At 29.8% G+C, this 17,886-nt stretch overlaps 1 protein-coding gene across 4 annotated transcripts in view; it reads right to left on the reverse strand.

The window, feature by feature from the left end:
* Positions 1–17,886, reverse strand: part of Mf (myofilin) — an 80,362-nt gene that overhangs the window by 15,816 nt on the left and 46,660 nt on the right. For all 4 annotated transcript variants that reach the window (XM_072519374.1, XM_072519365.1, XM_072519372.1 and 1 more), the window contains exon 4: positions 2,736–3,028. In XM_072519374.1, coding sequence (XP_072375475.1) covers positions 2,736–3,028 — 293 coding nt within the window. The remainder of the gene's footprint in view (positions 1–2,735; positions 3,029–17,886) is intronic.

The following is a 17,886-nucleotide window of genomic DNA, read 5'->3' on the forward strand; positions in this document are numbered from 1 at the left end:
TAAATACTATTAGGGTTTCTGTTTGGACTGAGCATTGAATTCTCTAATATAATTTTTAAATCGTATGGATATTCAACGTTCCTCTTCATCACATTAGGAGGTGAGGGCAACTGCTTAACAATTTTTACTTCCAGTGATAAAAATTTTCGATTTTAGAGTGAAAAAAATATTTGTAGAAAATTTTGCCGTTGCTTTTTTATTTGATATAGTATACTTAATAGAATAATAATATATAAAGGGTGTTTTTTTAGAGGTATAGAACTTTGAATGATGACCTATTGAAAACATATGTGGAACAAATATTTGGGGGATATCAATGTGGTTTGTGCAGGCAGAAGTCTACAATAGATCAGATCTTCGTCTTTAGGCAAATCTTGGAAAAGACTAGTGAATTTAATATATACACACATCATCTTTTCATTGATTTTGAGAGTGCCTATGATAGCATCCATCGAGAATTTCTGATTCATGTACTGAAAGAGTTTAGTATTCCAACTCAACGCATTAATATAGTAAAAGAAACACTTAAAGTACAAAGCAAAATTTGAATTCAAAACGCACTAACAGATACAATCCATGTGAGAACGGGCCTGCGACAGGGAGATCCCCTATCCTGTATTTCATTCAACATCATATTAGAGAAAATACTTAGAGAGTTAAAAGTCAACACCAGAGGAACAATAATAACAAAAAGTGTACAAATATTGGCATTTGCAGATGATATTGATATCATAGCTAGAAACGAAAGAGAGATGATAGAAGCATTTAATGCGATAGAAAGAACGGCACAGAACAGTGGCCTAAACATTAACGAAATAAAAACCAAATACATGAAGGCCAGCAAATCGACAGGCCAAACCTACAGAATCTGACTATAGGAGACTATAACATCGAAAGCGTGAGAAATTTTACATATCTAGGTTCACTAGTTACCGCAGATAACAATGTCAGTGAAGAAGTTAAGAGAAGAATACATATCGCTAATAAAACATATAATGGACTAATTAAACATCTAAGATCTAACATCACAAGAAAAACCAAATGCAAAATATACAAGACCCTGAAAAAACCGGTCCTTGTATATGGATCAGAGACATGGACACTGTCGAAAAGCGATGAGAACCTATTAGGTACGTTTGAACGAAAAATCCTTAGACACATATATAAGGGGGTGAAAGAAAATGACATATGGCGCAGAAGATATAATTTTGAACTATACACAGCATAGAATAAACCCGAGGTCATAACATCCATAAAGATCGGACGTCTGCGCTGAATGGGCCATGTTGAACGGATGTTGGAGACTGAAACACCAAAACATATAATGAGGCAAACACCAGTAGGGAGAAGGTCAAAGGGAAGACCCAAACTTAGATACATGGAACAAGTAGAACAAGATCTGAAAACACTTAAGATTACCAACTGGAAAAACAAAGCAAGGAACAGAACAGAATGGCGGAAAATCCTAGAACAAGCCAGGACCCAGAAAGGGTTGTCAAGCTACTGATGATGATGATAGAACTTTAAAATGGAATGACAAATATGATTTTTATAAATTGACTTTATTTAAAAGATAATCTTTTGGCATTATAATTTAAATATGATTTCTAGCATGATTGGCTCTGGCATAGTCTAATCTGGAGGTCCAATTTTTAATCACCTTTTCCAATATTTGTCGTCGGATATCGGCAATAACGCAGCGAATGTTGTCATAAAGGTGGTCAATCATTTCTTATTAAAATAACAACTCCTGCACATCATGTTTGTTTAATTGGGGAATGAAAAAGGCAGTAATCGTGGCTCTATAGCGGTCACCATTAAATATAACGTTCTGGCTAGCATAGTTTGTCAAAAAGTACGATCTAGTGATTCTACCAGATCATAAAGCACACCAAATAGTCAGTTTTTTTGGATATAATGGTTTCTTAACCTACATCTGAGGATTATCTTAACTCCAAATAGGGTAGTTTTGTTCGTTAACGTAGCCATTCAACCAAAAGTGAGCTTCATCGCTAAACAAAATTCACTTATGAAAATTTGAATCAACGGCAATCTCACCCACTTTGGACCCACTCAACGAATCTACGAATCTACGCATTTCACGTGATGATGTACCTTCAATTTTTGCATGAGTTGGAATTTTGTAAGCACTTAAAACAAGATCTTTCCGCAAAATCTTCCATAAAGTGGATGGACACGTATGTATATATATTTCGACATGCGATATGTATTTTGAACAGAAGCACAATTTTCAAAATAAATTTGTACAATTTGGCGTTGTTTAGGCGTCAAGTCTATTTAAACTAAAATTCCACACCCAACTTAACATTAATCACTTGACAGCTGTCAAAATGGCCGACAGTTAAAAAAGTGTTACCAACTTACATGTCTATACCTCTAAAAAAAATTCAATAAAAATAGAACTTTAACATAAAATATTATTTCATAACAAAATTATTTCATAATAAAAATGTAAAATATTAAAAGCGACTGAAATGTAATATTGATAAAATTCAGGTAAAAGTAAAATTTAGATACTGTATAAAAGCAAGAAAATTTTAACAATGACCCTGGAGACTAAAATATGAAACTCAAAGCTCTGATATCCCTATGATACCACGGAAATCTCTAGATGCGAATTTAAATCTGATGTCGTTTAACGTATTTCGATATGATCGCGACACTGGTTATAAACTACAGACATGATTATATAATTATATAAAAGAGATTCTTACCTTAATTGGAGTCGGTCTTTTGCTTCCAACTGAAGGCCATAAAGAGGGATAGAGTTTGTCGAGCTCGGCAAGACGATCCAAGTGATCCAACCAGGAGCGGTGTGGATCGTATTTTTCAGCAGCTGGAGAAGGTCTCTTACTGTAAACCAAGTACAATGGATAGCGAGAGAATGGGTAACTTGTGTGGAAAATGCTGCTGGGCCATTGTGATGGCTCGCGTCCCTTTACACGGTCAATGTGGTTTTTCCATGCCTCGTCAGCGTCGAGTGGTTTTGGTTTTGCGACGTGGTATGCTAATTAACATTAAAATAAGAGTAAAGGTGAATTATCATTGCATGTTCTTACGTTGGATACCCAAGTAAACTACAAAAGAGGACTGAATTTTTCCTGCTGCAAGTTTAAGACCTTTGTGAAATATATTTATATACTTTTAGTTTTACTTATAGTAAATTGTCCTGTGAGTTTTAGATTTGTATTAGTGTGAGAAAAGTTGATATATACATACATATATATATATATATATATATATATATATATATATATATATATATATATATATACATATATATATATATATGTATATATATACATATATATATATACATATATATATATATATATACATATATATATATATATATATATATATATATATATATATATATATATATATATATATATTCTTCTTCTTCAAGTGCCGTCTCCATCAATGGAGGTTAGCGGTTATGGTGGCAAACGTATATATATATATATATATATATATATATATATATATATATATATATATATATATATATATATTAGGCGTTTCACACTTTTGGTATGTATCTATGGAGGGGCAACTCCGAGAGACGCAATCCAGGTACACCAGCGTATTTCAGTCTAAGTAGCAGATTCATGTACAGTTTTTAACTACTACGTTAGCCTTTTTGTTTTTCTGTCCCAACTACGCCCGAACCATTGCCATCGACATTAAAGGGAGTGCGAGTCGGCCGCATGCCCCGCTTGCGTATCTGACCAAGGAGAAACGTTGATGTGATAAATTTTATTCAATTGTAAAACAAATTTTGTTATTTTTTCTTGAAGGTTAGACCGACTAGAGAGTTTATTTTAAACTTAGCTATGTTTTGAAGATTTGAACTACTGTTTTTTCTTTTATTTTCTTTTATATATACATATATATATATATATATATATATATATATATATATATATATATAGATATATATATATATATATATATATATATATATATATATATATATATATTCTTTGTTTTACTTTCTATGTGTTCTTTTAGCTATTATTTCCGTCGTATCGTTGTTCTGTCGTTAAATGATTTAACTTTTGCTTTTCAGTCTGTTTTCGCTGTTAAAGATTTGCCTTTTACCCTTTCAATATATGCCCAAACCATGTTATTTCCAGTTTTCTGAGTGTCTCATCCAATCTTATATTTCACGATTCTTTCAGGATAGATTTTTGTTACTGTTTGTTACTTCTGCAAACTTATGCAGTTTTAGAAGTTTTTAAAGGTCAACATTACTCTCTCTAGCAGGTGTTTAATTCGGTAAAAAGTAAAAAAAACCTCATTTTACATGCGTATACAGATACAGACCATTAGCATATAAACTTATCAATGAAGAAGCTGATGTTTCAGCCAAATATCAGTTTAGAAGACAAGTTTTATTCTATTGAAATTAAAAAAATGTTTTTTTCTGTATTTTATTTTGTATGAGTTTGTATTAAGTAACCGTCAATCACATAAATAGTTCTTATAGCGTCAGTGACGGTGAGTTACTGAAGCTACTTGCAAAATTTGTTAAAGTGGTTACTGGCTTCTCTGAGTTTAGTGTTTTAAATATCCCCTTTTAAATATCCCAGATATATTAATGTCACTAGAGTTCTACAAAATTTGAGTTAAATATAATAATAACTAGATAACTCAAAATCTACTACGGTCAAAGCTAGAAGACGATCTATTATATTTAACTCTGATCATGGAACCAACAACGATCTATTTTAATATTGTTTACAATTAATATAAAAGTTATTAGTTATTTATTTATACTTTATCTTATATTGCCCATTAAATAAGAACTTAACCTTGTATACCTTTAATACGCCAGTCAATAACTAGTGTAAATCAATATTAAATCCTTTAATTATTAGTTAGAATACCGTATTAAATAGTAAATAAGTTTTTAAACTTGGTATGTGAAATTAAAAAATCTTTTATCTCAGTCCTACTTCTGTAAGTTACAGTGAAGAATTAGTGTTACATGATTAGTTGGTAGCTGTATTAGAAGCAGATATATACATGTTAAGAAGCATTTTATAAACACGTCAAATAAGCATAGTGGCATGAATAAAGCGTATTTTGAATGTTTTAGACTTTTTATCTTGTTATTTAAGTGTATAGGTTTTAGAAAAGTAGTGAATATTTTATAACTCTAAAGATTATTGTTTGTTGACATTTATACAAGTGTACGAAAGTATAGGTGTCAGAATAAATCATTTGCTATTTCAAATTATCAGAAGTTCTGATTCTTGAAGTATTCTTGGTTCTGAAGCTCTTTTTAAAGCATTTTAGCCTTGAGTTTTAATTTCCATTTTAGGAAATCATTTCCAAAATGTAAATTAACCAATTAATAGATAGATATTTTGTTTATATCGAATTAAGCCACAGTTGATTGTAATGACAATTACATTTTAACTGCGTTTACACCATCTTTTCATTGCTTTCTCGGTCTTTTGTGACTCTACTAGTGATATCTTCGATTAAAAATATTAGTTTTGTTCTGCCTATATAACTGTATTATCCATAGACCTAATATTGTAGTTCTATAACAAAGCTGTTGTAACGATCATTTAAGTATATATTCCCGTTTGGTTATAACCGTTATTATCAAATATCATTGCAGTTTTTGATGAAGAAACTTGTAAGCTCTTATGGATCTTGTTATTAGATATAGTCCTGGTTCTAGAGAAAAAATGTATTTATAAATTATATAAATTAGTTATCTAAAGCACATACTATATAGATATAACTCGAAATAAGAATTTACAAGTCTTAATTAAAAATAAATAACTATGTACTATAGTCGAAGTGGTTCTCAAACTCTTTTCTTGTGGAATGTTTTACACTGAATAATGTATATCTTTTAGGAATAAATCACAATGATTTTAATTAAAATTACGCATTTTTTGTTTTCGACCTATTTAATTCTAATCCAGAAATCGTTTTCAATACGACATGAGTTCTTGACAGTTTCGAGTTACTTTGTCACTTTACTACATTTATAGAGTTAACAGTTTTGAAAGTATATATTCAGATTAATAACTGCTATAAAAAGTACTAGAAACCTAGTACTACAACATTGTTCTGCATTTAAAAGTGACTTGTATGCTCCATTTGTATTGTATCTTAGTAAATGACGTATAATTTAGTTTTACCATGTCTATGGTTTTACCCAGTAGTTAGAGGTAACGTCATGACGCTATATTTTGCCGATTCTGAATAAATCAAATTTTCTATTCTATTTTCATATTCTAGTTAGAAAATAATAAGAATATATTGCTACAATAACTTCTTTTAAAAGTCATAAAAACTGTTGTGCAAAATCGGTCGTTGATTTTTAAATATAATTAACTTCAAAAAACAAATAATTAATATCTACTTTATTGCGATAAATGCGACTTAATTGTTATTTAATGATATGTTTATCATATCCGATTTTTTAATTTAGGTGGGCTTTTTTAGTTGCAAAAATTTTCTTAAAAATCACACACACGTTTACAATTTTTTGTAAACGATTGGATTATGAACACATAATGCTGATGCCAAAGCTCGCTGCAAAAATACATAAGCATATTGATTTTATTTTTAGTAAATATGTCAGAATCTTTACAGAATTCTTAGAACCCAGTAGAAGCTTGATACATTTTTGTAAAACAATATTCTTAAAATATGTTTTTATCGAATTGCTTTCCTTTTTTAATCTATGTATTCATTATAATTTTAATCTATACTGTACTGTTAGACTATTGTGACTATTGTGTACTTTTGTTTGTGTAAAATGGGCTAGAAGAAATAACAAAACTAGTGACTCTTAATAAAAAATCATTGTAATATGAATCCTCAAATTTAGTAAAAAAGTTGTACGTGTTGTAAAGTGGACGTTACAACAGGAAATACGGTTATAGTTCTATTCTGATGTATAATCTTATCTGTTTTTAGATATGTGCAAAAACAGTAGGCAACAATCTATGAGAATATTTATAATTAAAAAAATACAATGTTGCTACAGCATCGGCAGTACAGATTAAAATTTTCGAAAAAATGTCTTTATTCGACAATCACTCTGATGGAAAATAAAGAAGTACTGTGTGACATATTAATTATTTCTGAAACTTAAAAGCATATGCTGTATCGGATTTTTTATCATTATTGAACGAAGGGGTTAAAAATTAACTCTACTATGTGTCGCAAAATGATAGCTAAATAGAAAAAATTTAAACCAAAAAAAAAATTAAATTACTCCATCATGCTGTTCTACTTTAGAGTAGCGATAAGGCGTATCTTGTGCTTAAAGAAAGAAGTCCAGTAATATTAGGGAGCTGAAGCCGGACTACGTCTACCAGAAGTACTCACGACGATAAAATTACACAAAAAAGGTAGAGTTACAAATATTACATGTATAAAACGATGTTAGAAAATGACATAGGGGCTATAAAAGATGTCCTCATTAGAATACAATAAACCGGCTTATCTATGTTTTGTGAACCTTAAGAAGGCATTTGATCGAGTAAAATTAAAGGAGTTTATCCACTTATTGTACGCAAGAGGGATACCTTTAGGAATAATCAAAACAATCGAAAATATCTATCAAAGCAACTAACTGACCCTATTGAAGCTGGCAATGGCATAAGACAGGGAGATTCTCTGAGTCCTGTATTGTTCGACCTGATTATGGAGGAAATAATAAAAAAAGTAAGAACTAAAAAAGCATACCCAATGGGAGAAAAACAACTTAAAATAATCTTCCATGCAGACGACGCAGTACTACTCTCACAGAGTGAAGATGATTTACAACGTATGCTGTACCAATTTAATACAACAGCCAGAAAATTTAACATCTTAATTTCCCGAAAATAGACAAAATGCATGATTATATCAGCAAATTTACTAAGATGTAAATTGGAGCTGGAAGGTCAGATAATAGAACGAGTGATGGAGTTTAAATATCTAGGTATCACATTATCTAGCTACGAAAAGCTCGAAATGAAAGTGGAAGATCAAGTGAAAAAATATCGGAAAAGATATAAAAGACAGAATTTACAAAACAGTCATCAGACCAATAATAACATACGCGGCAGAAACACGAAACACGACCTGACACAGAGAGGGCATAAAGGATGTTAGAAACAGCAGAGATGAAAACGGAGAAATTGATAGTGAAACACTATGAAACAGAGCTAAAAGTACATATTTACGACGTATATGCAAGGTGGAGAACATCAAAGACTGGGTTAGAAATAGAAGAATAGAATGGAACGATCATATAAGCCGAATGACATCAAATAGAGTAGTAAAGATTGCAAAATACGGTTCCCCTATAGGAAGACAATCAGTAGAAAGACCATGTAAACGATGGAACGACAACTTACTGGAGGAACATTGAAAAACAGACAAAGTCATGTCTACATAAAAAGAAGAAGAAGAAGAAAAACTCCCCTGGTGCCCTAACGAAACTAATCATTCAGCATTAACCTTAACATCCAAAAGTTTAGAATACTTAATTTTACAGGATAAAATTTAATTAGATGCCACTCTAAAACTGTGTAATATATTAATTTAATATAGATAAATTAATATAATATTTAATCGAGAGATTAGCAAAAATAAATTTTTGGAAATTTTTTGTGGGTTTCTGTTACTATTTTCGATTCATTTGAAGGCGTCTTGCAAATTAACCACCCACAATAACATAAAGTTTAATGCCTCCTATAAGTTTACTGTTTTATATTTTATTGTTGTTTCAAATTTTAATAAGGGAGTACCGAACCGTTTCTTTTCTCGGTATAATAATACATTTAAACAGTCTATTTTACATACTTCAGTTGTATAACTATTCTATGGAATTGGAATTGATTTTATGCTATATTGTACTAGGACGCGCATTCTTTAAATATAAATAAAATAGAAAGTTATTTTATGTTTTCTCAGTAAAACAGTAAAAGTAGGAAGAGAACATGTTTTTGTTTAAAAAAAAACGTTAACATAAGCCAAATTATGTTAAAATTTAGTATTTAGTGAATGTGACTATCTTGAGTGATTGTAAGTCGTCCGAGGGTATACAAATCTACTAATGTCCAAGGTGCATACAAACTTTTATGTCATACTAGTTTGTTATCGTATTTACAATCTAAATATTTTTAAAAAATCATAAATTTTATCATAGCAGAGTAGGCAATACCGTCGTTAGGATAATGATGTCAAACATAAATACACATCTGCTGCTGTCAAACCTAAAAAGTTAAAATGCAGGAAAGTTTTAAAATTCACGACGAAATCGCAAAAACGGCAAAAAAAGAAATACAAAACTTGCTACTGAAGAAATCGAGAGACGCATACGACAGGGAATATAACAAATTACTAAACTGGATAGTAAAAACTATGTAGAACATATAAATGAAACTGTGCTACTTGGATACTTTGGCGATCTTGCGAAGACGTGTTCTCCTAGTTCCTTATGGTACAAATATTCAATGATAAAAAAGACTAATGTTAAATAAGAATATTAACATCGTTAATTACTATAATTTAAGCGAATATTTGAAGAAACCGTCAAAAGGATAGCAGCCAAAAAAGTCTAATCCCCTTCATCATTCCAAATTATTTAGGTTTGAGCGATCCTGACAAGTATAAATGTCACAGTTTGCGTTGAACATAGACAACTCTTCAGGCAGATACTGAAGCCAGTATGACAACGTTGAAGTGGCATGGTGGATGAAAGAGTTTATCAGTTGCTGAAGCATACGTAGAGGTTCAAAAAAAGAGATTTTAGGGATGCTGGCAGGCATATCTTCTGGATGTGGCTTTGTCTTACATAAACTTGATACGCAGACAATGAAACATTAATCAAAATTTGCTGATGGAAATCTATCTATCACCGAATATTTCCAGAATTGCCAATTTTGTTATGTAGTTATATGCATAAATAATGTTATGTAGTTATAATAATTTAATTCCTTATTTTGTAACTTTAATAATAAATGATATTAAAAAGTTATCAAAATTATTTTTGTCTTTATGCCTATGCGGCCCATAAAGTATACTATTATGTAGTTGGTAACTAAGAAATAAAAACACAATAATGAACTAGTATGACATAAATAATAATATTTCTAGTTTTGCCAAATTTTTAAAGCTTATAAAGTAACGTAGATTGGATATGGATACCTCTATTTTTACCTCTGTTATAGTAGTTAAAGTAAATAGTGATGTATTATTGTTGAATGAATAAATCAAAAAAATATACTAATAGGATAATGTTATAATATACATTTATATTTCACAAAAAACGTATTTAGGGCACCAAAATTCTTTAATAGTCTAATTTGCTTTTTTTAGATGTCCATGTGATATATTCGTCAATGTCATCAACAGGATAATAGTGTATAATGTAATTTTGTTTAAATTGAAAAATATCACAAGTTGCTAATTCTAAAATAGCATATCTAGCTTTGTAATTGGCGACAAGCAGCAAAAGTTTAAGGAAAAAAAATTACTTTATATTCGATTTTAAAACGTTTATGCCTATTATGTCCTTTTAAGTAAATTCTTTGTTTACTAATATGACAGTGATATGATTATTTAAGAATTTTGTACGAAACTTTGGCTTGAATAAGCATACACAAACTATATGTACATCGTATTATGCACCCTAATACGATACGAAAGTTTCAACTAACGTTTGAAAAGAGTTCATTTGTATTAATAAATATTCTAGATATAAATTTTGCAAAGTTTAACATGTTTAACATTTATGTTAGTAACATTAACATTTACATTAGTAAATGTTAAACATTTGTTTCTTATTCCCATAATGTTTAAAATAGATAAATAGACTCTTATTGTAATTAATAATAAAATTAAATATGTATATACATTTTTGCGCCAATATATAATGGTTCTTAAAATCTTTAGTAACCAAAGATTTGTGTTGTAAACAAAAGAATCTATTCGAAATGAATCTTAGGGATGCAATGTTGGTTGAATAGGAAACTTTTTGGTTCGAAAACTACATAAGAACAATATTAAGAGTATTGAGATCAACTAAAACTTTATTTTTTGGCTTTTTAAAAACCTTGTGTTGCCATTTTTTTTAAATCAAATTTAAAAGTGATCGAGATGAAAAATATAATATTTTACATTGCATATTGGTAATAATCTGTTAGGATTAAAATAAAACGTGTGTTATAAAGAACATAAATTTTTTAGGGAATATGTGGAAAATTCATCTAAGACTAAAAGGAAAAGACAGTTAAGATTTGATTTCACGTACAGGGCGCCTGCGCATCCGCTTATACGTATTTCGACCTAATAGGCATCATCAGAACAGCTTTCGCAGTCGCTCTGAACGTAAAAATAAATCTTTTCTGTCTTAAGAAGCAACTCTAACATGGCTTCGTATAGACGGAAATAGCGACATCTAATAATAAAATCCGTAAACTAATTTTCGAAACCAAATTCAGAATTTCGCTTTAATCTGTCCCTTCTAAGAATTGCAAGGCAAAACAGACGTTGATAAAGATGTTATAAGGGACATGGGAATCATATGTGCTTTATAAGAATTGCAAGGCAAAATAGACGTTGATAAAGATGTAATTAGAGAAATGGGGAATCTAAAGTTGCATTTCACAACATATCTCCTCAACTAAGCAAAATTCTTAGCGAATTGGTTTCTAGTACTCGTACAGAGTATATCGGAATAAAAGACTGTTTAACATATATCAAATATCTATTTAACTACTGGCGTAACAGTTAAGTAAGTTAACAAACTAGACAACGATATAACAAATAAATCAAATAAGATATGTCAGAAATATTTGATAAATATGGAAAATCTTGGAAAGTATTAGTCGCCTTACATAAATAATGAACTTTACCGAGATTTAGCCATCAAACATTATTTTGATGGAGAAACTAAGATTTTGAACTTATACTTCGAAATCTGGAAATATGGTAAAGTATTAAAAACAGTTTAGAGAGTACATATATTAAAAAGCAAGATCCTTTGTAGTACAAATTAAGAAATTAGAGTGGATAATGATGGCAAAAATATTATAACTTGTTATCAGATATGAAATTTGAAAATCGTGGGTAAAAAAATCAGCTATAGAAAAATCCTTGCTCACAAAATCCCATTATAGGCCAGAGTGTAAAACAACAGCTGAAAATAGATAAGATTGTGCCAAATTTGAATACATGGGAACAGGATCTCGAGACAAACAAGTGTTTTTACATTTTGCAAAATTATTTCCACAAGATGTTTGATTTGCCAAGAATAATTTTTGTTCTTACCAATTTTTCATATCCTTCACTTTTAACAAATTTGTTTTAAACCAATAGACACTTTAAATACTTTCACTTTAAAACTTTTATTTGTAGGGAAGCAATTTTTATGAACTTTCCGATTACACTTATCACTATTTTATTTTTGAACTTATCACTACTTTATTATTAATTCTTCATGGAAGATATCCAGTTGGTTTCTCTGTATATTTCAACTATGTTCATATATTCTGTTCCAAATAATTAGGACTATAGAATAATGGATCACTATCCTATAATAGTAGTCAAAATATTTCAAAATTTAAAAAAGTCAATGTTTAAAACTTCAATCAAGCAAAACTTTATACAAACCAAAGGCGGATTTAAATTTTTTGAAATATGCTGCTGAAGCCTTGCCATTAAAACACCTTGTAAGTTTTAGATACGATAGTATAATTTTTTATTTAAAGGTTCCAATAAAAATGTAAAAGCCTCGTACTATTTTAAAAAAATTGATCGCTATTAGCAAAGCCATAAAATAATTGTTAATATGAAACGCCAAAGCATTGTTCTCTTACCTCCAAGGCGACCATGCAACTCCTGATCCCCTCAGTAAAAAAGTAAACAAAGATATTTCCAAATAATATTAAAATAAAAAAGGTACGAGGGTAGGAAAAAAAATTGTGGTTCGCCCTGGCAAAGGCTGGAGCAACTTAAGGGTGGTTGGTTAAAAAAGCCATGAATATATGCGAATATTCGCTGTTAATCAAAAAACAATTGACAACTCCCGTTTCAATCATTTGTTTATGTTACTTTCCATTAGATATGCAATTAGCATCACTCCTTTATTTACTTAGTTTAAAAATTGTTTTATAAATAGACTTACTTGGACGCATGTTCAGATCGTAATACCTAGAGTCAAGTGGTTTGCCGAGTATAAATACCAAAAGTATCAAGCGCAGTATTTTTGGAAGACCTTCAGTATTTCGTAATCGGTATGAAGTCACCGAGTAAAATTAGGTTGCCAGAACGCCTGATCATATTATTCGTATATTTAGGAAAGTTTGAACAATGTGGAAAAATGTTTTCGAGACGGCCCACATCATCGACTGAAACGATTAATCACAAAGAGGATAAATCTGAAAACGTGACGTTATAGATAGATATGTGTGATCTACCTAAATATTATTAAAAATGACATTAAAATATGATTTTCAAATATATAGAAACAAACAAAAATAAATACTCTAGGTAGACTGCAAGGGATTTTTGCCAAATTTTTTCGAAAATAAATAATGGTGCCAGAAAATAAAAAATATAATATATTATTTAAATGCTTTTTATAGACTGACAGATGGAAATTTAGTTATTAAATGCTGCAATAATGACAATAAAAAAAATTAATTGTATTTGTTTCGCCCACTAGACAAGATAACATATTTATTTATAATAAACATATAGAAGCTTGACAGAAAAGGCTTAAAAAGACAACTAATATTATAATAATTAACAAAAGCGTTAAAATATTTTCTCGGATATTAAAATATAAAAATTACCAAATAATAAAGTATCCTCATTAATCCATCCTTCTAGAATTATTTGAGATATAGTTATGCCGGGTAATTTTAAGGTTAACGCGAAATAAATAAGTAGACCATAGAACATAGACAATGTATAGGTCACAGAAAGATTAGCATTAAAATATTAGAATTAATTATGTTATGACAGAAATAAAATACAGGCTGGCACAATTGTTTGCGTTTTTTTAAATTGGTTTTTTACTGTATATAAAGTTAACTGTTTAGAAAATCAATATCATGGAGATGTGTGAAAAATGGAACAGGAAGTTGTTTTGAAAAAAGGAAAGTTTGAAGTTCTAAGATAGTGGTGAATTAAGATTAAAAATGCTTGAAAAATATTTTTTTTTGTTTTTAGCTTGCTATGTCTGAGAACTAAAACAAAATTATCTAGCTATAAAATAGAGCAGCTGCTTGAAGAATTTTGTCAATTTCAATATCTATAAGTAGAGTGCGAGTACCTTAAATATCTCTCGGTAAATGCTCTACCACCAAATGTACACTGATACTATGTTTTTCAACTGGTAAGTAAATAAAAATTGTGAGATTTCGGTAACTATGCTACTTACAGACTGACGTTATTTCTCAAACGTCATTTTTTCCTTATAAAAAGATGCTCTTTTTAGCATCGTTTATATTTTCAAGCTATTCAAATAATATTATTTAATAAATGAGTCATCTTAGTTCTTCTCTTGATTGTTTACCTGATATATTTTTCACTTTAATACGTTTATATTTCTATTGCTAATATTATTCAACCTAATGAATTATATATTACGTGTTACTCAGGAAAATAAGGTTCAAAGAAAATATACCAAAAAATTTAAGTGTTTGAGTAATAAGATATCGAAAAGGGTAAATCTTACTACAAATACTGGAGACCAATTACAATACTTAAAACAGCAAGTGAAATAAAGGGCGAAAATTATATTGGAGAGAATCTCGGAACATATAAATAAAAAATAAAAGCCAACCGAATAGAAATAAGACCAAATTTGACATATGTTAATTAAGATCAATATCTTGGGACTTATTTTAGGAAAGAACGGAAATAAATGATATTTGTTTAAAAGTTCAATCGTGATGAAATATATATGTCAAATGTATTGGCTTGAAAAAATCTTCGATGTAATTATCCGGTTTGAACTAAATGAAATACACAAGTATAAAAAACCGGACTAAAAATAAATAATACAAACAAAAATACAATAAGAAATAATATACAGTTAATGTATAAAACAGAACTTAAATGTATATACGGCTGAAAACAAAATGGAAGTAGTCGAAAAGTTCTGTTACCTGAGGAGCTTCGTAAATAAAACTGACAGCGCAGAGGGCGCCATATAAAGAATAGACCTTGAGTAAACTTCTTTTAACTCACCACGGAAGGCCTAATGTTTAAATAACATTGGTAAAAACAAAACTGCATCTGCGTCTGCATGAAAATAAGTACTCTTAAAACCTGTTTATTATAAGATTGCACTAGTTTATAAAGAAATGCTTATGCCTTATATTAGGAATATTCTGACACAATTTAATTACAAATGGAGAACAATAGAGGTTACCTAATGAAGAAAAAATAGAAACTCAACTAGTATTGAGATGGATTGGTCATTCATTATTGATAAACAGAATGTGAATTACAACACTTCATGAAAAAGAAAAAAAAACCAATACACTCGTAAAAAATATAAATATAAAAGGAACTATCAGTAGCTAATTAAACAAGGAACGAATCAAAACAATAGAAATAAACAAATGATAATGGAACAAGCTGGTAAACTCGGTCGAACGAGAATCAACAGGCGGTGCGTGAGATTAACAGCCTCACCGTCACTACCTTTTGCAATTGAAGCACAATAAGCTACATTTTACTTCACATCTCATATACGACATATGCTGATGAATTTTTTCCCAAAAGTGTGTTTAGGTAAAATTATTTTTTATGCCATGTACATAATATTATGTGTGTTTAAACGTCAGAAGTTCATTCACCATTTTTCAATATTTTCATATATATTCGAAATTTTGGTGAAAGCGCTTAACACAATCAAATCTTAACTTTAAAAATTGTAATTAGTACGTAATGTACAATATTGTGAAATAATCAAAAATTGTATAGAAAAATGATGAATTAAATGGCTTAATTTTCTTGTCGTCCGGGGAGTACATTCATGAAAAATACTGAAAAAATTAACGTTACGGAATGACACCAAAGATAGTATAGTATATCTGTTTAAAAAACTTTAAAGGATAAGTCGACAAATATTCTATCTTATCAAGCTATATAAAGTATAGCTCCTAAAAAATGACGTCTACGAAAAACGTAGCTAAATCAGATGCAAAACAAAACAATGGGAAAGTTATAATTGTAACCAAACGAAAGGGAGTGTTTTTCAATGAAGTACTAACAAAGTAATATTAACCAATAACAAAGACAATAACAATTTCCTGCTAGTATCTTGAGATATAATAATGAAAAATTAAGTAAAATGGATATACTAGGTGATCTAATGTAACCTCCTTTAAAAAGAAAAATATATTTTTCTAGAAAATTCTTTTACTTTATTCGATATAGTATTATTTTCACTCATTACAAAGATTACAGTAGTTTACAAACTTCTTTATGCTGCCGCAAATATATAATTCTAAAAGCTCTGCAAAGTAGGTATTTGTTTCATCAATTATCTCTTCGTTCGACCTAATTTTTTTATTTATAAACCATTTCTTTAAATTTGGGCACACATAATAATCGAAATGAGCTAAATCAGGAGAATATGCTGGATGAGAAAACTATTCGAATCTCAACTCATGAATTTTTGATGTTGTCAATACGCTCTTTTGAGCACCACTCATCAATTTTTACCATTGTCAAAACGCTCTCTTGAGCCGAGCATTGTCTTGGAGAAACAACATTTGTTTCTTCTGCATATGGCGCTGTTTCTCACCGAGCTACTTCAATTAGTTTAATATTGCACGAAAATATTGATATTTTTACCATTTTTAAGATAGTCAATGACCATTATGCCTTTGCAATCCCAAAATACAGCGGCGATAACCTTTTCGATCCATTGAACTACTATTGACCGCTTCGGAGCATTTTTTCTGGCTTCAGTTCACTGCCATGGATTTAGTCTGTTTCAAGTGTAGTAGTGGATCTAATTTCCATTAAAGGTTACCAATCTATTACCAATCCAGGTTCCATTAAAGGTTACCAAGAGTCCGACGGATGGAAAAATTTTTCAGATTCAAAACTTCCTTCAAAATATGATTAGTGTGTTCTTTACTAATTCTTAAGACCAATTCACGCACCATAAATTTACGATTAGCTAAAACCATTTCATGGATTATCTTCAGAGTTTTTGGTGAAACTACACTGAAGGGCCGTTAGGTACGTGTTTCGTCCAATCTAGATATACGACCACTACAAAACGAAACTAAAATTTTACAGTAGATTCTGAAACGTCAATAAACTTATTTTAAAATTCAATTGGTGTCTTTTTCCCATAGTAATTACTTTAAGATGCCACAATAGCTCAACAACAATATTTTGAAGGAATATTAGTCCCATATTTCAGCTTTTATCATTTATCATGAACATTATCCAGCTTCTCATTTGTTTCCTTTGCCCTTTTATTTTCCAAATAATAGTTTTTAATGAGAGATCAAAAATCTGTTTTCTCTATAGGTGTCATTTTTCCAAATACGTCAACTTTATGCAGCTGTTAAAAATATACTAATGACTGCATTGTTGTAAAATTTGAGATTTATATCTTAAAATGGTCAAACTTTCTAGAACTAATTTTTTTTTGAGATCGGGGCACTCTAATCAGCGAAGAATGTTACATTTAAATGTTAAATAGATATAATTTCTCAGAATAAAGGGAATTAGTAAAATCCTATTAGATTACCAAAAAAACATAACGAGTCTCATCGCAAATCTTTCATTTCTTTGTGCTGGTGTTCAGTTACATGCTTTTAATGATATTCTTTTTTTGGTAATTTGTAGAACATGTAA

This window comes from Diabrotica undecimpunctata, chromosome 1 (assembly GCF_040954645.1).
Source record: "Diabrotica undecimpunctata isolate CICGRU chromosome 1, icDiaUnde3, whole genome shotgun sequence".
NCBI classification, from domain to species: Eukaryota; Metazoa; Arthropoda; class Insecta; order Coleoptera; family Chrysomelidae; genus Diabrotica; species Diabrotica undecimpunctata.